The 23,151-nt window shown below is 33.0% G+C and overlaps 2 protein-coding genes across 3 annotated transcripts; both read right to left on the bottom strand.

Moving 5' to 3' along the window:
- Positions 1 to 5,744: 5,744 nt before the first annotated feature.
- Positions 5,745 to 12,254, bottom strand: LOC115962526 (INO80 complex subunit D-like). 2 transcript variants are annotated; one of them, XR_004085464.1, is made up of 3 exons: positions 11,633 to 12,254; positions 10,139 to 10,460; positions 5,745 to 6,055 (listed from the first exon to the last, which is right to left on the bottom strand). XR_004085464.1 is itself a non-coding variant. In XM_031081377.1 (2 exons), the coding sequence occupies exons 1-2, from the start codon at positions 12,148 to 12,150 to the stop codon at positions 10,196 to 10,198; spliced, it is 783 nt and encodes a 260-aa protein (XP_030937237.1). In that variant the 5' UTR covers positions 12,151 to 12,254; the 3' UTR covers positions 10,028 to 10,195. The 2 variants fall into 2 exon arrangements, 1 of the variants encoding a protein (XP_030937237.1); XM_031081377.1 differs by lacking the exon at positions 5,745 to 6,055 and having other exon boundaries at positions 10,028 to 10,460.
- A 7,940-nt stretch (positions 12,255 to 20,194) lies between these two features.
- On the bottom strand, positions 20,195 to 22,756 carry LOC115965696. Its single transcript, XM_031084987.1, has one exon. It carries the CDS (start codon positions 22,244 to 22,246, stop codon positions 20,354 to 20,356), a length of 1,893 nt encoding a protein of 630 aa, XP_030940847.1. The 5' UTR covers positions 22,247 to 22,756; the 3' UTR covers positions 20,195 to 20,353.
- Positions 22,757 to 23,151: the final 395 nt, after the last annotated feature.

Below are 23,151 nucleotides of genomic sequence, written 5' to 3'. Positions count from 1 at the left end.
GGTTAGTTGTCCTCGAATTCAACTGTCAATTCCCACATTCCTTGCATATATAGTTTTTAAATGAGTGTCATCGATTAACATCGATAAAATTATATGCATAACAAATAAAAATACTCATGTTTGAAAATAATAATCAGGGACGGACCTACAGTAAGGCAAGGGGGCCATTGCCCCCCCCCCCCCCCAAAATAAAAATAAATAAATAAATAAATAAAAACCTGGTATACAAATCAATATGAAAAAATCACCGACTAACTCTCATACAAAAATAAATAAATAAATAAATAAAATAGCCAACAGACTAAAAACTACAAATATGGACTGAAAACTCAAAACCTAAATTACAATTCTCAAATTTTTACCCTAACCTCACTCTTCCTCCACTCAACCTCATCAAGCATCAACGCCTCCTCCATCACTGATGCTACTGCTACTCTTTTCCTCCGAACTGTTAATGCAGCTGCTTCTCCTCAGATCCTTGATCACAGTCAAACACAGTAAATCTAAGAAATTTCTCTCCTTTCTCAAGTTCATATTTTTGTTTTTTTGTCTTTGCTATATTGCTCTACCTTAGCTAGTTAGCCCTCTGCCTTCTGCATTTTTTTGTGAACTGTGTTGACTATTGTATCTGTGAATTGTGGCTTTTTATTTTATAGATTGGTGTGTTGTGTCATGTGTGGACTGTAGACTAGTTTGTGTTTGTGGCTTTGTGTTGACTACTGTGTAATTGTTTGTGGTTTTTTGTGATTGTGTGGACTGGTTTCAGACTTTCAGTTTTTGTAACTCATTTTTTTTTTTTTTTTTTTGGTTTTATCTATAAAGAAATAAAGTGGGACCGAGACAGTAGGATGTGAGTACTAAATTGTGATAGTGAATTTGTGAGAGTAGTCTTTGATGGTCACTGTTTTGTCATTTATAAGCACTATTAACTGTGAAGACTAGTCTTTGGAAAATAGTAAGTTATAAGTGACTTTTTTGTGTGACCAATTGACCAAGTCTTTGGTCTGATCGTTTTGGTTTTATCAAAAATTTTGTTTTTATTACTTTGTGTAATGTGGCTAATATTAGAAATATATATATATATATATATATGAACTTGTGAACTTTGTCTTTATCAGTTTGTGTGATGTGGCTAATATTAGTAATATATATATATATATATATATATATAAAGAAAACTTGTGCTTGTCTATTTGTGATTATTTTGGTCTTAAATTTTTTTTTTTTTTTTTAGCTGAGAAGTCCCTTTTTTTTACTTGTTGTATAGAACTATGAAATATGGAAATAATAATAAACTTATTTTATATATAGTATTTTGTTGAATATGAAATAGGTGTTAGTTTTTATTTTCATTAAAAAAAATTATTTTAAGCTTTGACCACAAGTTCAAATCTTGGTTCCGTCCCTAATAATAATAATAATGAAAAACTTTTTAATTGATCACTTTACAAGGTGTTCTTTATCAAATTGAGTTTAATTAAGGTTACTCGTCAAGGAATATTCTACTAAATTTGAAATAAATAATGAGATATAATCTCCAGCGACCACAGGTCCACAGCACATTGAAAAAGAACGCCAGTAACCTTATATGTGGATTCAAGCATGATACACGCACGTTGGGTTTTGTCTGCCTCTGCCCTCTTCGTGTTGTGTGCAAAAGGCCCGAATCCACTTTTCTTTCCTTTTCTCCCAAATCCCCTTTTCTAAGTTCTAACATACCCAGCGTTCATCTAGAAGCCTGTTAACAATTTTTTTTTTTAATTTTTTAAAAAAATATTAATTAATATTTTGATGGTATTTTTCATTTTTTATAAAAGTAGTATTAAAAATTTTTTAAAATAAATTATTAATCATTGCCCTAAGAGTACTCGTCAATGACCTTTTACTATATAGGAAATGCTAACAAATATTCTTTGGGCAATAGTTAACAATCTATTTAAAGAAAGTTTTTATGGAAAAAGATTAAAAAAAAACAATTAATATTTTGACAGCTTTTTTCATTTATCATAAAATTGGTATCAAAAATTTCCTAAAATAAATTATTAACCATTATCCTAAGGGTACTCGTTAGTATGACCCTTGTTATATTAGTGAGTCCAAAATTTTTTTCAAATAATGGATTTTTCTCTGGCAGATGATGAATTTGACCATCCTTGGCTGATGGATCATGGATTGGCCCTCCCCAAATTTGGTAGACAAAGTAGAAAATATCTCATTTTAGCGTATTAAATTTAAAATTCACTTACATTAACTTATTTAAAATTGTGTAAAAATATATGGTTGTTACAGTAATCGTGTAAATTTATATTGATACTATTCATTTTATATTTTATTTTATATTTTTTATGTATTTTGAAAATAAATAATTAGAGTGGATAATGAATGTTATGTACAAAGAAAAAGAAATAATTAATAGATCAAAAAAAATTTAATATTTTAATAAAATATAATATAAAATAAATAATCTAACATAAAAAATTTTTTAAAGTAAGTACATGAAGGGTTCAACGTGTTTACATCTCTATTCTTCTTTCCCCACGTAATGATTTTGCACAAAATATTTCGTTGGGTCAATGACTTCGTAAAATTAGAGCTCGAGCGTGTTGAGGATTTTGAAAAAGTAAAAACCCACTCTTGTTGCCCAATGTTTTATAAAGCTTAGGGTAGTTGTCACAATCTCATGTATAGGTCCTCCAGTGAAAGCAAAGTTACAAAGATATTGTCTCCTCTTTGAACTCAATCTTCTTAATATTCGACCACTTGCAATCACTCCCTCTTCTAAATAATTTCCCACATTTTGGAGTATTCTATTCTGTCTTATTTCTTTATTAGAATATGTTTTTGACTTGTAATCTAAATTTTTTACTTTGGTGTTCATAAGGGAAGTACTCAAAAAAGGTCAACGAAAATTTGAATTTAAATTGTATATTGAATATTGATTGCTTCAATCTCATGACAATCAATTCTTTGATTTATGAAAGTAACCCTATGATTTTCTCTAACAATTGAAATCTTGATTTGGTTTTTAAAGATATGACAAGTGAATTATACTTTCAAACAATCCTCTTTAAGATGTGCTTTAATTATAATTAAAATATATATATATATATATATATATATATAACTTGTAAATATAGAATCCAAATCTTTATCCGCGGCCTTTCAAAGTTTTACAAAGATTTTTTTTTTTTAGCTTATCAAAAAAAAATACAATTTTTTTTTTTTGAGTAAGAGAAAAATAGCTAACAAACGAGGTATAAGTGTATAACTAAATAGAAACCAATGTAGGCACTTCAATGTAGGCGAATCTGATGGATTTCTAACAAAAACTCACTAAAAAATGCTTAAAGTAGTCGGATTTTTCTAGGTTTTATGGTCAGATGGGTTGAGTCAAGTTTTAGAGAAGGAAACCTATCTTTTATGGTCAGATGGGTTGAGTCAGGTTTTAGAGAAGGGAACCTATCTTTTAATATCTGGAATGCACCATCGACTGCAGAGGCTCTCAAATTGGTTGCAGGTGGGTCAATTCTGGTGGGTGAGTCGGGTCCGATAGGTGGATGGACACCCCAGTCTAAACCCAACAAAGCGATTCAAGAATTTCCTAATTAACCCACTCTCATACCATGCAGAATTTTGTGATAATGTGAAGAAAAAGAGAGATGAATGAAAACAAATGATAGTATATGGGGTTTAGCTTTGTGGCCTACATCCACAAGACAAGTGCCCAAATGGTTACATTTTCTCATTCGCTTTTCTTAATAATATATTACAATAGAACCCATATTTATATACAGAATTGCACATAAGATTCAATGATAAATTGAATTTTAATTGCATATTGATTGATTAAATTCCATGATTTTTTTTTCTAGAAATCAATCCCTCGACTTATTAAGCAATCCCACAATTTTCTTTAACAATCAATATATACAATCTCTCATTAAAAAGCTATTGATACATTCAATAAGAGGAGCAATGACGGCTTTACACATATGTTTCATATGAATATTCTGATTTGCAAAAAAAAATTATATACATAATTCTTTTAAAATAACTTGTTTTGTCTACTCTAATAAATACACACACACACCTAACTTGAGAATCTTAAGAATTGGGTTTCAACAAAAGTAGAGTAATACTATGTCTATAATATTTTTAAAACAAATTATAAGTGGTAAATTATTACTGGATTTAAACTAGGCCTACCATTGACATCATTTTTTTATCCATTAATAACAGCTTGTTACCTTAGATTTGTTAATGGTTTTAACAGCTTTTCACAACAAATTGTAGGTGAAAAGTTGTTGTTGGTTTTAAAATAGGCTCACTAATAACATCATTTTTTTATTCATCAATAACATAATTTTTTTATCTATCAATAACAGCTTGCAGTCAATTTTTTATCCATCAATAATAGTTTGCCACCTTAGATTTGTTAATGGTTTAAACAACTTTTTACAAAAAATTGTAAGTGAAAAGTTGTTATTGGTTTTAAAATGGGCCCACTACTAACTTCATTTTTTTATTCATCAATAACAAAAAATTTTTATCTATCAACAACAGCTTGCCATCTAGAATTTATTGACCCATTTAGGGCTTCTCTAATTCTAAAACATAAGAAATAGGTTAAAATTGTGAATTGATAAAAAAAATAAAAATAAAAAACAAGAAACCTAATGAAAAACAAAAACCCAAGCTCTATCAAAAAAATTATCTACCCACCTTCTTATAGAAAGGAAAAAAAAAAAAAAACATGGGTTAGTATTTTTTTTTTTTTTTTCTTTTCCCAAAAGAACAATCTTTATTTAATAATAGAATTATATGATCTCTTATGATATGTTTGGTTAGGTTGAAAACTCAAGAAGGAAAACAGGGTGATTCCTTTGTTTGGACGGATAGATAAGTGTTCAAGTGTTTTCCAACTACGCCTAAAAAATATGATTAGGTTCACTCACTTGGATCTAGGCCTAATTTGTGGTTCAAAGCAGGATCAAGTTCAATATTCGGACTCAATCAGGTCAATGTTCGGTTTGATTGACCGGTTGGGTTGACCCGAGCCAATAAGGATGATGACATCAACCTAACTCAGGTCTGTTAATTGATTTGAGAATTGACGATTCAAATGATAGGTATTTGGGTAGATAGATGAAATTTTGCTATGAGCAAAGATTGATCAACTCTGATACCATGTTAAAATAAAATATTGAAAGAAAATGCTAAATGGAAGCAAGAGATTATGAGAATACAAGGTTTACACGATTTGGTTTGACAACTTACGTCCACAAAGGAAGTCGAAGCAGCTACATTTTTACTATAATGAACTGTGTTAAAATTGAACACCAAATAGGGTGTTTAAAGGTGCTAAGATTAGTCGTAGTTGGGCTTACAATATACATGGCCTCCTCTTGGACCATTACATTAAATTGCTAACAATCCTGAAGTATACGGAGTAAGTACATAAATCTGTTAAAATTGACACATTCTACTGCCAGTCACATATAGAATTCTTATTTTTCTACCCCTTGGAGCAAGAAAACAAACTATATCTTGAAATGGTTCTTAGCGCCTCCTTAGCACTATTTATCACAGATCACAAAATCCAAATATTCCCTGCCAATTGCATTTGAGTGAAGCTCATTTTTTTCATACCATCTCAATGCCACTTGAGTGCTCTGTTAGTGATGCATCATCATTCCATTTTGCCAACACAGGGCCACCCACATATATACAAGAGAGAGAGGGAGTTCCCACAAGACCTCCTTCACAAATTAAATAGCTATATACATCATTTCGTACGACTCAACATACCAAACATTCAATAGCAATCAATACTAAGTCAAAACTAATTTTCTAAGGCAAGATGGAGGAATTTAAGCACAGTTTTAAAATGCTTGATACCCAATGTTCAACATCCAACAGAATTGACCAGCAAAGCAGGCAGCATCTTTGATGAATCCGCAAATGTCCTAAAACCTCCCAACTTTGAACATTTATTTGACAAAAAAACACATGAACGCTTCAACTTTGTTCCAGTTGCAAGCCAGCAGTTCAACTCCTGAATTATAAAGATTCAATTGGTTGGAGTAGCAACTGGTTACAATATGAAATTAAGATAAGAACTGAATACGTTGCATGGCATAAGTTTACAAATCTTTTATAATAAAAAAAGTGCTGAAGACTGCAACTTTAATCACTATTATAACAATTTTTCAGAAATAAGTTGATATCCTCTCAATGTGGCAATGCTTAAAGCAAGGCATAACTAGAATCAAATAATCATGATATATTTAGTGATGAATCATGGAAAAAAGACAGTGAACCATTGGCCCCAAATCTAATGTAATAATAAATCATGCACTGCTTAGTTACTCATATATTCAAGATTTATAGAAGTAATGACCATATGTTCTCAGCAATGTGTGTGTGTGTGTGTAGTAGGGGGGCCAGGCGCAAATAGGAGATTGAAGGAAAAAGAGCAGAGGATCTATTATTCTGTGTGCGTGTGGGGTGAAAAAAAAAAATCGCTTTATTTAATTAGTGAAAGAGTCAAAATATTGAGATAAAACTTATCATAATGCAAATGAGGAAACAAAGGTAAATATACTGATATATAAGTGTAACCGAAAGATAACTATAGGAATTAGCCTAATGTAGACTAAATTATAAAAATTACTCATTAATCCAAGACTATGATACAGAAAATCCTAAAGTTTATCAAAATAATTTAAAATTCATAAGGTGGAGCAATTAGATTATGTGACTCATAAAGAATTATACTTATTTGTACTTAATAATTCACAATTCACGTGCAGCTACCCTTATATGCAAATACATTGTGTCTCCTCATAAGTTTCAGCAGCATATTGCAAGACATTCGCATCTAACAATATGCTAATGACAATAAACATACATGCCAAGGAAATTGATAAGTCCTTCACATGCACACATCATTTTGCAAGTGTATTACCACAAGGAAGCATACCAAAATGACAGAAGGAAAATATGACCAAGATGAAATAATTACCAGAACATGTTTACTCACATATTGTTGAATTCATTAAAAAACTTCTAAAAAGTAGTGTTAAAAGTAGTTAGCACACTCTTAAAATGACAACCATGACACAGTTCATAAATTCAGCATGGTCATACAGCACATATTTATTTTGGAATGTCAGATTCAGTTGCAATACTGCAACACAATCTACTCAGACACTTAGTAAAATCTTGCTTTCTGTCATAATGATCCTTGCCATTAACACTGACATATCTTAGATATTTTAATTTTTAATTTTCTATTTGACTTATAAGAGAAGAGTGACAGGGAAATTTGATGGAGAATGAAGTGACACATTAGCAACAAGGACTCAGGCTGTACACATGTAGATCATTATTCTCACGCAAATTTGGACAAGGAGAAAAAGTTATTCTATGGAACATGCAATTGTTAAGGTATAAATGCTTATACAACTAGTAGTATCCAGACAGACTAGATTTCAATCTGCCACTTCACACCAGTTCAACAACTTGTCTAAACCAAAATAATAATAACCTTGGATATATGTATCAAACGGTGGTATGCCAACATGTGTATGTGATGTCACATAAAGAGACTTTCCACTGGTGTTAACCATCAATTCTCACAAACCTAAATCCCAAAAATTGAAATCAAAACTTCTGCTTTCATAACAAGTGGAATCTGAACTTGACAAGCAGTAGACGTGACAATTGCAAGTGGGGTTGGTGATTCCCATGTTAGCTCAACCAATAGTTGAGTAAGGCTCTAATGGTGGTGAGTGTCGGACTCAAGGTGGTGATGTGTAACACTTGGATTGATAAGAAAGGCCTATGCTAAAATGGGAGGCTAAAGGAGTAAAAGTGACACAGATTCGTTGGAAGATTCCCATATGAGTGGCGTGATTGATTAAATGCTTGAGTCACACATTTTGAGTAATAACGACAATAGTGAGAGTTGATATGATATTGTTGGATCTTAATCCATAGAGTTAAACTTTTGAGTATGATGGTGCACCCACATGTCCGCATAACATACAAAAGAAAATGTCAGTAAATATTACCATATCAGACTCATAAATTTAGTTTACCGCTGTGAATCACATTCTTCCGACAGATGAATCCCTGGAATTTACTAGTCAATCCTAAACACACTGATTTTATAAGGTTTAGTTTAACAGGACCTAGTAAGTGGAAAGCAGAAACTAGTGACTAAACCTTTGGAATCTAAATCAAAAGAAACTGATATTATATTTGGCATCAAACTCTGTTTAGAGCTCAGGGTATGATAATAGGCCAACCTGGTCCAACATGGATAGCAGTAATTGTCAAGCAGAATACCAAAAATTGACGCTCTGTTACAGTTATGTCATGTTGATAAATGAAGCTTATAGAAGTGCTGGTGCTTAAGAAACCAAAGATACTGGACAAAGAACAGAGGATACATATCTACAGTTTAAACTTTAAATGCAACTATTTAAGATCATATGTTCCAGGTTATATAAATTCAAGAATGAGATTCCATAAACTTCCAACATTTCTATGGTTCTGTGATGAAACCAAAATACACATAAAAAAAGAACACAAGTAAAGGCAAGCAAAGACAACTTGTCTTTACAATAAAAGATCTCAATCACTACTCCTTTTTAATATCACTCAATCAGGACAGCAAGGTCACCAAACAAGAAGGTTATTGACTCCATGTGCCACACACACAAAGGAATAAATAGGACATTGGCTTTAGGACTGGACCATGTCATGATTTAATCTAGAATTGTATCAATTCTTGCAATATGTCTCCCATATCAGAGTATCATCTGGGTGAAATGAGAAAAGCACCAACCAGAAATACAGGATCACATCAACAAATTGCTCTGCCAATTTGTGGGTACTAGATATGAACAAATTTAGAAAGAGACTCATACCAATCTCTTTTTGTAGGCATGCCTCTTTTCAATTTGCAGTTTTGGGTCTAATTACATGAAGATTCACTTGGTTAATTACAAGGAAAGGAATCAAACAGAAAGCTTGGGGTGCTGGAACAGCCTAATCCTACAAGGTGACATGCTGCTAAAATTTTTTTTTTTTTTTTTATCGATAACATGCTGCTAAAATATGGGTGTTGTGGTCTGTGTTGAAGTTCCCAATCTCTCGTGCCAACAAAATTAAAGTTTTTTATGTAAACTATTACCTATTGATTTTTACATTCTCTTTCTTTCTTTCTTTTTTTCCCAATCTCAAACAAACTTTTGCCTATTTATCATTATCTCATAAGTTTAAAACGCATCTATGTTTCAATATCCACAGTATATTTCCACAACTTGAACAATTATTAATTGAAATTGATTAAAAATAAAATAAAATAGTATATGAGAGATTGAGATAAAAGAACACTCTTTAGGTTTCATTAGTTTGTAACAAGTATTCACAAGTTCAGTCATTCTGCCAAGCCTTTTGAAAAGAAATTTTCTATTCAAAATTGTAACTGCAAAACTAACACCCGTTTCAAACCAAGCATTCATTACAATTTAGCATTGAAACAATGTGTTTTCTAGGAAACACGAGTTCCATGCTTATGGTGCTTAGTAATGTTACCTTACAAAGAACATTGCCTAAACCAAGAAAGGTGCCCTCAATCAAGTGCATGCCTTTGGCACCTAGGCCCCAGGGAGAGTGTCATTTGGTAACTTCATATTCTTTCTCTTTCTTTTTCGTTTTTTTCCAAAGTTTTGAGATTAAAGATGCAAAATTATTAGATTCTCAATCTGAATCATATCATGAATAGTTACATTCTTTATCCAATTCTACACTTCTTATATTCTTCTTCTGAGAAACTTACTTTGACATTTTATAATCCATAGCTTCCTTGTTTTACAAATGAAGTCAGATTGTGCATTTATATTTATTAGAATATTTCCAAAATCCTTGACACCAAATGGACATGATCGAAAAGAGTTGCAGTGGAACAGAAAAGAAAAAAAGGATAAAGTCAAATTTTTAAACAAAGATAACAAGCTTAAGAAAAAATATTAACCAAACAAAAAATTGAAAAATCTTTAATTTAATATTGGTGAACTTTACACTGTCAAAACATAAGTTGCTTAATTTGATCAGATAAACTTCTCACCGGAGGTTTCCCATCATTTAGAATCACTCATGCACCAGGGGTAAATAGACATGAGGCTCAGCCAGCAATTTCTTCCTTAACCACTACCTTACTTCTATTTGCCCTTTTTGCAGTCCTCCGTTTGGCCTGAATTTGGCGTACATATTCTGCCACAATGACATGGAAATTGGAAGCAAGCTTACTTGATGTGGAAACATTAAGTCCAGCCTTCTTCAAGGCTCTTGTGATGTTCTTCTGAGCCTTTTGGAAGTGGATGCTACAGAGAGAAGGTACAGTGGATCTCATTATGGGCTTCCCACATGTTATCGGTCCCGCCTGAGCACTAGACAAAGAGAAAAAAAGGGGGGGAAATCAATAACAAGTCAGTTGAGAATTCAATCTCTGCCACTCAAAACTTGAAAATGCCAAAAAGGTTGGCAGAACCAGCACATGGTGCATTACCCTATAATAAACTTAGTTATAAAATTTAATATGTGATGGTTAGACTCTTTTTTCAACTAATAAGGACATCTTCTACAACTCCTAGTTTAGAAAAATCCTAGTGCTCACTTATATCTTGGTAATCAAATACTCTGCATGGAAGGTTTAACTTAGATTTTAATTAAATGGGGAAGCAAATGACGACTTTAAAGTATGTTCAAATGTGAACTGAATGATTTCTAAAACTATTTTTCAGACATTCTGATTGTGGGAGAGAATTCACCCACTAGGTGGTGCATGTTAACATCATTATGTAGCATGTACCGCATTCAAACACCCAGATTACTCAAATCATTTATGGCCTGCGTTTAATATTCCTAAACTTTCTAAAGTCTTTAAAAGACAATTGTAATGCATTAATTTATATAAGAGAGGCCATATCTTGAGTATATGCTGGTAGCCAGGTTCATATTTGTTTTAGTGTATTAGCCTATTGGGTATGATATGTCACTAGAACCATAAAATTCTAGGCATCTGTTTATAATTATGTAGCTAAATAATTTCAATGCTATATGCAATCTGAAAAACATCAAGTAGTTATGCAAAATTTGAGAAAAAGGAGGGGAGCTAAAATAGCACTAAAATAATGATAAATCCACAAATTTCCATGCACTATGAATTACCCAAATGCACTCAGACACGCACAAAAAAGCGTGTGTAATTCATCTATCACAGTCCACTTCAAAATTCCTAATTCCTATGAAAATTTTTAAAATGGGCATGCAATCTCTATGGAAAAGCAAGTATCCCAAACCGATCGCTATCGTTTTCTTGCTTTCTTGTTTTGATAAACTGTCACTAAACTAAAAAAGAAAGAAGAGAAAGAACTGGGAATTGGCACTTACATAACCAATTGCTTGCTTACCAAGCAAATACCCATTAAAGAACACAGCAAAAAAGAACAAAATTCTCAAACATAGAGCCTCACCAATCCATAATTCCGAAGAATTCTCGAGTACCCATTAAAGCATTAAGCACAAAAACGAAAACTACTGAGGTGGGAAACACAAATACCTCTTGATAACATAATGGCAAGGCTTGTAAAGCTTCTGTTTGGAATCGGAGAGAATATGGAGATGGCAAAAGTTGGTCAAAGGCATAGACTTCAACTTACACCCCACAAACGCACACCTCTCGTTGTTGCTGCTGTATACTTCATTGCCATCAAGATTAGCAAATTGGGTGTGTCTCTCTCCGTCAAATTCAGCCGTGTGTTGTTGTTGTTGTTGTTCGTTCAAGAAGGGGCTGAGACCATAGTCCCAGCAGTATTGTCTGAATTGGAATCTGAGTTGGTCCATGAGAGCCCAAAAGTGGACTCTGTAGCATTTGCAGAGCTGTTTGAGGTAGTGGCAGCGGCGGCGGAGGAGTTCTTGGCGTGTCAGGTGGGTGGCGCGTGTGAGGAAGAGGTGTTCTTGGGAAGGAGTGAGAGTGATGATAGGAGAATTTGTGGTGTCAGTGTGGGTGTTGGGGTTTGGGGGTTTGGGAGGTTTTGAAGAAGAATATGGGTTTTGGTGCTTGGAAGCGGAAGCCATGGAGAAGAAGAATATGCTCCGATACTGTATACAGGCGAGACAGAAAGCGAGAGTGAAATTTTCTATTGAAACTATTTCCTATATAATAGAGGAAAAGTCTATAGCCTCATGTCTAAACTCCTATTTATAGAGTTTGGGATTTTCAAACTACACTCCTAGTTCGAGATTGAGATTTTCAAATTTTATACCTTAAAGTTTTAAATTTTGAATTTTAAACCCTCTAAACTTTTTTTTTTTTTTTTGCTTTATCACTTCTTTGTTCATATTTTTCTTTTTACGTGTCTGTCTGAAAATAATTTATTTAATTTTTTTTGAAAAATTATTACTAAAATATTCTTGTACATTTTTTTACAAATATACTTTTACTTTGAAAAAGTAAGAAAAAAAATAAAATTTTAAAAAAGTGTACATAAAAGCTAAACTTTTTAGCTCAAGCCAAACATACGTTAAGTATCATATAAGTTTGCTAATTATATTTAGTTCACCCAATAAAATGATGTCAAATAATGTGGCATTATTTTACTAGACACACTAAATAAGCATACCAACCTTATGTGGCATTTAATAAAAATATGGAAGAAATGGCCGCTAATACAAACAAAATATAACTTCAAACAGTAAAATTCTAATTCTAAAATTTTAAGATGCAAAATTTAAAAATCTCAAAACTTTAAAGACATAGTCTACACTTTAGCCAAAAGGAAAACTTTTTTTTTTTTTTTTTTTTTTTTACTTCAGTAATTGGGTGGGTGATGAAATTTTATGTTTTTAGCATTAGCGGTTGTTTTTATTTTGACTCTTTAACTTAATAAAAAAATTTCTTATTAGGTTTGATTTTGTTTTCAAATTTGTTTATATTCATTAATAATTTTATGGTCCATAATTTTTTTTTTTACTAGTTACAACAATATTAAATATATATATATATGACTGTTCATATTCATGTGTTTTATAACATTTTAGAGCTAGTACTTCATGACATAGCCAAACATAAAGCACAATTAATGGTCAAATTATTAGCCTAAATGGATGACAAGATCAACAATTTGTAAATAGAATCTTACCGTTCATATTCATGTGTTCTATAAAATTTTAGAACTAGTATTTCATAAAATAGTTAAACATGAAGGACATTTAGTAGTTAGATTATTAAAACCCCAATGAATAACTCTTCAAAAATATATATATATATATATATATGAAAATAAAATAAAATATAAAGGGCGGATCTGTCAATGCATGAATTTGAAGTATGACAATGGGTATGTATATACTGCACGAGAATCTGTCAATGGATGAACTTCAAGTATGACAACATGAAATTTTCTTCCAAATAGAATAGAGAAATTTTCTTCAATCCTATATTTAAGAGTTCAAAAGGCCAGTTACTTGTAATTTGAATTTTTTATTATTTTTTTTTTATTTTATACATATAATCAGTCATATAAACAAGTTAAGTTATCAAACTACACTTGGATATTAATTTGAGTTGTCTCATAAGAAATGAATAAATATTCCTCCAAATTCATTTATAGGAAAAATTTATTCAAATTAATAAACCAAAGGACCTATGTAGTATGATAATTTAAATATAGTTTTTTTTTTTACAAACTATAAAATGGTGGAACCCATACTTGAATATATTGTTTGACTGATGTCCTCTAAATACAATTTCAAAGAATTCTATCATATTGTCCTTGTTCAAAACACAATTTTTAAAATGGTTGAGATGATGTTTTTAATGGTATAGTTGCAAATAAATTGAAAATAGTGAACCCCACAAAATTTGTCCAAACCCTTTTATAGTTTTATCTTTTAAATTAGGGTACATATCTTTAGCCAAAAAAAAAAAAATCACCAAGAATATTTGGAATAAATCAGTAATCCTTTAACATGCCCTAGGGCAATCCGAATATTTGGAATAAATTGGATACCCCCATCATTTTTGTTTATTTTTTAAATAAACGTATACGTTTGTGGAATAATCGAAATGCATGTTACAAATATGTCTCTTCTAAGGCATTCCATGGACAATTTGGATGACCTAATACCACCTGCTGTGGGAGCCCAATGATAAAACATCCTTATGACTTATCGCACCAATGAGCTCGGGGGTTGTGAATTTAAGTAGTGACAATTGACAAGTCTCATTAGTGCCCGAATGGTTCCATGCCATAATGCAATGCGAAAGTTTAAGTGATGCGGGGGTTTTGTGAACCCCATTTTTTTTTTTTTTAATAAAAAAGTAAAATGCAAAGTTCTCAAGCCCCATCAGCTAAATTTAAAGAATTATAAGGAAAAAAAATGATAACAACTAATTAAAACAAAAGTTCAAGAAGAAGAATACATAACATAAGCATAAGAAAATCTCAAATCGTTTCTTATGACAAATGCATAGGAAAAAATTATAAGAACCACAACCTAAATTTACGAACACAAGGAGACATAAAATTAGAATAATCAGAAACCATATGTCAAAATCTTCAAATCTACTATTTCTATCCCACAAATATACAAAATCTACATAACCCATAAATGCCTAGTCTTACATCACAAAGAGGACCATATATACATAAATTTTGTGTCTGCTCTATTGTCACATGAACTGATGAACAGACAAAATCCATAAGATTAATAAACTACTTACTAAATGCTAGAACAAATTGAATATAGAGACTACCCGAATGAATAAAAAAAAAGAGACAAACTTATTGCCTAAATTTTCAGCAGATCACACATACTGTGAAGGGGAAAGCCTCTGAATCATACAATAAGTACACTTTATTATGCAACAAACATACAAATCCACAAAACATACCCCAAAAGCTCAAACTAAGAAAACCCAAATAAAAAACTGATAAAAAAATAAAATAAAAAGAAGAAGAAGAAGAAAAACACAACATATCACCCAAAACAAACATCACATTCTGTGTGCAAGCTCAAATAACGAATGCATACGAAAATCCACAAGCACAAACCCAACAACCCATTAAAAAAACTCTAAAAATAAAAACTAAACATATAAAGAAGAATTAAGACATACCCTAATGAGCAAAAATGAAGGAACACACACATATTCCATGAGGAAGAAGCTCTGAGCTCGCTACCATTCTCCAGGGATGCAAACTCTTGTTTTTTTATTTAATCTTTTTTGATATTTTCAGGCTCACAAAAAAACAAGAGAGGGAGATTCAAACCCAAGTTCCCCCACATGGGGGAGACCACGTAGTGCCACTAACCCACAAGCCCTTTGGCTTCATAAGCTTCCACCTGTTAACAAAGCATCAGAAATATTTTAAAAACAAACATGATTTACAGAAGGTGAATTGATATTGTAGATTCCATCTTTATTGCAGCACTCCCCTTCCCTCCCCGCCCCTACCCCCCCAAAACACAGAAAGTGAATTTAGCAGATCTTAGTACATTTTTGTTTCTTTAAAAGAAAAAACCCAATTATTATAATTAATCTTAGTTGAAATTCAAAGCCTTCCAGGAGAAACCTATATCCTAAGAGATTCATGAACTTCAAAATTCAGATCTCTAATTTTTTTTTCTTATCCTTTTCTCAGTAACCAAACAAACTCCCAATTAATTACACAAACTTCATTTGGTTACCAAAACAATTGTTAAAAATCAAAAGAAAACAAATCCCAAATCTCAAATCTCACACTCTTCACCATTTTCATCTCACAAACACATACAAGGAAGCTAAATTGTCTGGCAAACAGAAATCGCCTTAATTACTATGGTTATGGTGGACCTTCCCTGTTCTACAGGTACAAGCAGCAAAAAATATCCGTTAATAAAAAAGAACATATACTAAATTGAAGAACAAATATATAGCAATTGTCCTTCCCTGAAATTATTTTTACAATTAAATCTTACGTTATCAAATGCTACCAAGCCAAAATCAGTAGAATGGATTTTGGCTTTGATTTCTATAAACTAAATACCTACTCATTTTATAAAAATAAATAAATAAATTATTTTTTGATTAATTATTTTTTTTATTAAGGATCCACTAGATTGAATTTTGATTCAGAGAAAAGAAAGCGTGGAGCTGAAATAACTCACTCAGAACGTCTTTTCACATACAGGTGTGAATCTGACACAAGTTTACTACTTCATATCAATTTTTAAAGCACATAAATAATGGATTACAAATTAATAAAACCAAGAAACACTCACCTCATATTATCCTGGTTGCTGCATACTCTTGAAGACTCTTTAAGATTCATGAATTTACTACCAAAATCTGAAGCACTTTCAATGGTTCCAAGCACCTGATCATGGTTAGTTAGTAAATTATGCTGATTAAAATCTGCCAGTGGATTCTCCTTTGCAAGGTTAGTTTTTCAAAGTAAGGAGTATAAAGGCAAATATACTGCAGCTCTCTTTTGTCAAAAACCTACTTTCAATGATCCAAGAGTGCAACTGAGAGTAGTACAAATAACATTGAAGTTAAAACTTAGCAGTGGCAAGACAATATCAGAAACAACTTAAATAAAAGAAACACTTAGAGAGCTTACGCTACAAACAGGCACTACACAAACTTGAACTATCAATATTTGCATTTAATAAGTGGCAAAGAAAAAGAAAAGTCTTTAATCTAATCTACATACAACAACATAATTCTCACAGTACACACACCTTCAATCACTTGAATCTGTTCTATAATAACAACTACTGATCATCACTCTTGTATATTACACACAGCATTAATCCTGTATGACATGTTAAAGTGAAGTAAATCAACATTATGATCCAAAGATTCTGCATTGGCCTATTGTTTTCTCCTTGACCTGCTGCACAAGGGAGTGATAGATGTGATAAATAGAGTAGAGGATTGAGAAGAATATTACCATGGAAGCTGAGATGGTGAGGGTCAAGAACAAGACCCTGGTTTTGGCGAAGAAATCTCAAAATTCAAAATAACCTAAATTAAACATTTTCCACTGACCCATAAATACAAAACCCCACCATCAGATTCCCACAAAACAAAATCTCAAACACCAAGCAAAATTCACCACCCCACAAATCTAAATCACAATGAGGTAAGAAATCTAAATAAATAATAATAATGATAATAAAGAAAGAAATAAAAGAAAATTAAAATTAGATGGTCATCCAAAATCATAACAAGAACAGATGGAACAAAATGCCAACTTTTTTTTCATCGGTAAAAATGCCATTTAATATCTCTTAGAACCTAAGCACCAGCCAGATTATTATTTATGATACATAATTATAATAAAAAACTACATTCTTTATGATACATAATTATAATAAAAAACTACACTCAATATTCATCATAGTACAGACACAAATTCTTAAAGGAGCCTTACCTCATCAACACATGAAGAAACCAGAAATTCATCATAGTTTTTTTTTTTTTTTTTTTTTTTTTTGGGTTGACAAATAATAAACTTTATTAAAAAGAGGAAAACTCAGTACACAAGTGATATACTGAGCAAGTAAAAATCAAGAAAAATTAAAACTATCAATGAAAGTAAGCAAAGAAGAAGATGAATGAGTGGATAAAACAATCGTCCATTCATATACAGTATACAGCTAGAACATGTTCAGGTCCATTAAAGGTCGCTCAACCCCCTCAAATGCTCTTCGATTATACTCCCTCCACACCAACCAGAACAAACACAAGGGCACTGCACACCAAACTTTGCCAAGGAGCCTTACCTCATCAACAATGAAGAACCCAGAAATGATTCTGCATTTGCCATCAAGATAGCCATGTTCTTAGTATTTTATTTTTATTTTTTATGACATGGAACCTCACCAAGATAGGGCCCTTTGGACTCACCCCTAGGGAGTAAACCATAAAAACACAACCCCACCCGCTAGAACTGCGTATCAGGTAATTTAAGGGAACTACTAGTGGGGATCAAACCCAGGATGTTTGAGTCTATAGCTCATCCCAAGCCTCCAACCATTAGGCTGCACCTAGACGGGGTAGCCCTATTCTTACTTATTACCTCTAGTATTTTCAATGTCCACCTTTTGGACTTCATTTTCCATATAAATCCCATTTGTAATTCTTTTCATCCTACACAAAGATGCTAAATGAATTCCTATATAATTCTTATCCAATATCTTGCAATTACAAATTCACCAGAGCAAATAAATAATAAAACTCATGCTCTTGTTTTCCTCCATAATGCAATCCAAAATAGGATGAAAAGCGAAGACCAAATGCTACCCAACAAAACATTATTGAGACACAGCTTTTTGTTCATTATTCCATGGTAACCTGCATGGCCTATTAAAATTCTAAAAAGCTCTTTGTTGACTAATACGTCCCCTACACATCTGGTTAACTAAAATTGTTTCGTCTAAGTATCCGTGGTTTTTACAAATCAAGGGGCAAGCTGTAATCCACATTAGAAAAATTAATTGAAAGTAATTTTGGAGAAGCATGAAACAATGATTACGCAGTCTTGCCCAAACACGCAAATAGGCGAGTGAATCACACAGAAAAATAATGAAATAAAATCTCACCTCCAAAACCCAAACCTCATACGCCTGTTTCTATGAAGTTAATTATGCAGAACTATCTCAAAAAAAAAAAAAAAAAAAAAAAAAAAAAAAAAAAACCCAATGACACCCAAATATATGTCAAGCTCTCTTGATCCCAAAAAAAAGGAAGGGGGGGGGTGGGGGGAGAAGATATTCTTAGCCAGACCATGAGACAAACATTTCATCAAATTAGAATTTAGAGAGAGAGAGAGAGAGAGAAGAAATCAATTAAACCATGGAGAAATTTAGAGAGAAATAGAATACCTGTCATGTGTGGTGAGCCAAAGAGGTCTTAGAAACAGCATACATTCCAAACCATTGGTCCAACAACAAAAGGATTCATACTTTTCTGATCAGATTAACGGTTTAAACAAACTATACCATCTGGTCCAGATTTAAAAACCATGGAATTTTGCTTTATAGATGTTTTATTTTTTTTATTGGTGATTTACACGTGCATTATATGGGTCTTGAACCCAACACCTCACCCTCCACTTAAAACTTTTTGGGGGTGGAGGTGCTAGTTGAGCTAAAACTCACTAGCATTTTGCTTTATAGAAATCCGTTAAACGCATTTCTAATAGAGGTACCAAATGAAGTGCAAGTTGAAAGGATAGATATAGAGATACCAAACAGGCCTAAGTTGAAAGGATATATATATATATATATATATATATTTGAGTATGGGATTTGATAATTATCCTGTTCAACAATTCATAAGACTACCTTTGAAGGCCAATTTACCTATATATCTCATTAGTTTGACATTATCCCTAAATTGATTTCCATATTAACCAGCTGAGATTCATCTTTTCACATTCTAAGTTTATATTTCTTCCTTGATGATCTCAATTCTTCAACTCAATAAGTACTCAAATTTTTTTTTTATTTAAATGTGCAAATTAAATAAGAGGTAGCATTTCTAGCAATTTACAATTTCAGGGAAAGTAACTTTGAAGTAAGGATACTGAAAATTTTAACTATGTATATCCTTCTTTCTTTTTTTTTTTTGGGGAGGGGGGGGGGGGGGGGGCGCGGCTGGATTTCATAAGGAAATTCAATACATGTTAAAACCATTCTGCTTAATTTGCAGTATTATCCGCCTTTAAAGGAAGTTGAGAATTCACAAACAATGTTATATATATGTAGGTAAAAATTGCGAATGTAATGAGACGAGAGATAGAATTCACAAACAATGTTAGAGAAGATATGTATAAAATTTTATATTCATGGGGGAAAGAAAGGAAAAGTTATGTACACAATTGTAATCCAAGACCAGTTATATCATCTCATAATGTAACATTGGGGGAAAGAAAGGAATATACTAAACAAACAACATTAGTAACACCGTCAGCAACAAAAAAATTCAATTTCTTCCCCCGCGATTTATAAGTTGTAACTCTATTAGAATGAATTATGAAAATTCTACACTCAATGTAGGAAGGGGAAAAAAAAAAGAAGCAAAGATTTCTTCCATAAGTATCCCAGAAAAGCAGTTTCTATAATTCTATGGAGAAAAAATGAATTCCTGATACAAAACAGAAATAAAAACCCAATAAAAACAACCTTATAGTAGACTTTACATGTACAGTATATTTCCCTGAACTGTATTCAGGCATCACTTTATGAAGAAGATGAACAAGTGTACAAATAGAATCACATTCTTACTTTATTGCACCTTTACTTTCTTCCATCTGTATATTAGGGCTTCTATAGATTTCTGTATTCTGGTGCCATCTGCTTGAATAGCGGACTGAGACGCCTGGTGTAAGCTTTGGATCCCTCTTCCCAAACTGGCAATTGATGGAGCTGAAGGAAGTGATTCAGCAGCACATTCAATTCCATCTCCATACACAAGCAAGCTGCTGCAAGTTGCAATACTACACGCAAATGTTGCCCATGGTAGCAAACCAATTGGCCGTACCTGCCGTTTCCTCATTATTTCATAGAATGCTGTTCTCATAGCTGAAAAGCTGGTCTTCTCAGCAGAGGCTATAACACTGTGGGTTACTAGCCGGATCTTTTCAGCAGAAGCAGTTGCCTTAAAGATAGATGTTGTTTTGGCTCCATAACTTGCAATACTTGGAGCTACAACTTTTGATGTCCCAAAAGTCTTGCCAAAGGCTAGGGATGTCGCCTTCTGAGTTTGGGACAGTAAGATTTTAAGTGAAGCAGGAACTTTGAATGTTAGAACTTTCACAACAGTCGATGCAGGAACAACTTTGGAGACATATGAAGCTCCTAAAACTGCTGTTGCCCCGGCTCCAACTGCCACCACAGGTTTACCTGTTAATAATCGTTTTCCCTCATTATGATTTGAAAGTTCCCCATCCCCTTCACAATTTGTACCAAGCTGTTCGACAAAATCCTTGACCTCCAGAGGAACAGGAGTGTTCCAGTGTTTCCTTAGATTGGCTAAGCCACCAGCATCAACTACTGCCACTATGGTCTGGAACTTCTTAGTCTGACTCCGAAGGGCCTGTGCAAAGAGTGCATGTGACTTGTCCTCAAATGGAAGCTCTGAAAAATCAATCTTAGCTGGCATGGAATTTCTTATTTTGTTAATGGGTAACCGACCAGCATTGTTTAGAGCAACTCTCAGCCCCTCAACTGCAATTCGAAAGGTGTAGACCTCAGATAGGATGCTAATGTCCACAATTTCACCTCTGTTAACATCAAGAAGCATTTTCTGTGCATGAGCCAGAGCATTCCCAATTGATGGTAGGTCAGAAAATATATTATGTAGATCCTCGAGTAATGGATAAATGGACTGAGCAAATGGCGGTGCCTCATAACTGCGTATAGGTTGAATTTCCTTTGAACCCACCTCCGATGCAGAAGTTGAGTGACTAAACCTCGGAATTGATAGATCCAAATACGGTGATAACAACTTCACCATCTGCTTCTGAAAATCATTCGTTAGAGAAAATCTCTTTGAACTCAAAAGAACAACAGAACCCGCTTTCTGAGGAACCAAACTACTAACTAAACCTTGAAACTTGTACCCCGTGTCAATTTCCTCCGGTGGGTTATCCCCAACAGGAGACTTCACAGAGGGTGATTCAAGCACCAAGAATGAGGATCCAACCTCCTCAGCTGCCCTCTTGGCTGCAAAAAGATGTCCATGAAAACTAGTCCCAAAAATCTCTCGCAAAACAGAGTTGCCAGCAACATATTCATACCTCTCCTTATTAATCTTATCAACAAAACATCGTTTAAGCACTCCAAACGAAGAAGTGGGAACCGCACCATCACTCAATTCACTCTCTTCAGATTGAATTTCTGTAAGGGATGAATTGCTCACCTGGGCCACAACAGCATCAGGTCTAACTTCCCTAATTAAACACTCAGCATCTATGGCTGATCGCTCGGACAAATTCTGAGCAGCCAATATATAAATCACAGACTGTGTTTCGGGCTCACGAACCGCAAAAATGAAACGTTTTGTATGTTCGGGTACCGAAAGTTTACGAACCAGTTCATCAGACAATCTCAAGTCATCATATTTCAGCAAAGAAAAAGGCCATAGATTTTGTATGTTCGAGAAAAACCCAAGTGCCATTTCACGAACATTAACACCCTGTTTGGTTACTCAAAAAAAAATCAAGAAAACCCCGGAACAAAAATTCCTGTCTTTAACACCCTATTCTCCAAAACTGTTTGTTGGGCAAAAATGAGTGGACATTCACATTACTGCTTTTATACAACCCAGATAAAGAAACAAACCCAACTTTAACTTTTTCGATTCCTACCTTTTTTTCTCAGCAACCAAACGGGGAATGATGAAAAACCCAATATAAACCCTAAACTTTCATAGTGATTAGTTGAACCCAGAAGAAAGAATCATCCATAAAAGTTGGAGATTGAGATGGAGGCACAATCTTAAAAAACAAAAATAAGATTTAGATATGATTTGGGTATTGGGTTTTGGTACCTGGTTGTTTGCGTTGAGTTGTGTCTTTGTCTACAACGATCTCTCTGTCGATGTCCAAAGTGCACTCGTAGAACTTGAGAAAGTGCCTAGTACTTTGGTTCCGAACATCCGTGAGTTTTGAGAAATTACAGAATTTGATACCAGGTCAGCAGTGTTAAGGGTCCTCTCAATTCCCATCCAATAAAAAAATTATTGGTGTTTTTTTTTTTTTCTTTTTTCTTTAGAATCAATAAGTGTTTGTTTTTTAAAAAAAATAATAATAATAATAAGTGTTTTAATTTATAAAAAATAATAATAATAAGAGTTTTAATTTGATGACTCTATTGTATTAAGACCGATACAATTTACTCGTGTCCAAATGGTCATGTGTTTGCATCATGTTTCGTCTAGTACATTGAAGTGCTGAATATAAGTTGTTTTGCCCTAATTTGATGCATCAAATCAAGTTGTTAACTGACTTTATACAAGATTGAATCATTTGTATCTATAATTGGGTCTCGTTGAGATTGGCTACATCAAGATTCACCTCAGTC

The sequence above is a fragment of the Quercus lobata genome, chromosome 10, assembly GCF_001633185.2.
Source record: "Quercus lobata isolate SW786 chromosome 10, ValleyOak3.0 Primary Assembly, whole genome shotgun sequence".
Classification (NCBI taxonomy): domain Eukaryota; kingdom Viridiplantae; phylum Streptophyta; class Magnoliopsida; order Fagales; family Fagaceae; genus Quercus; species Quercus lobata.
This window is presented reverse-complemented; position numbering and strand designations above follow the sequence as displayed.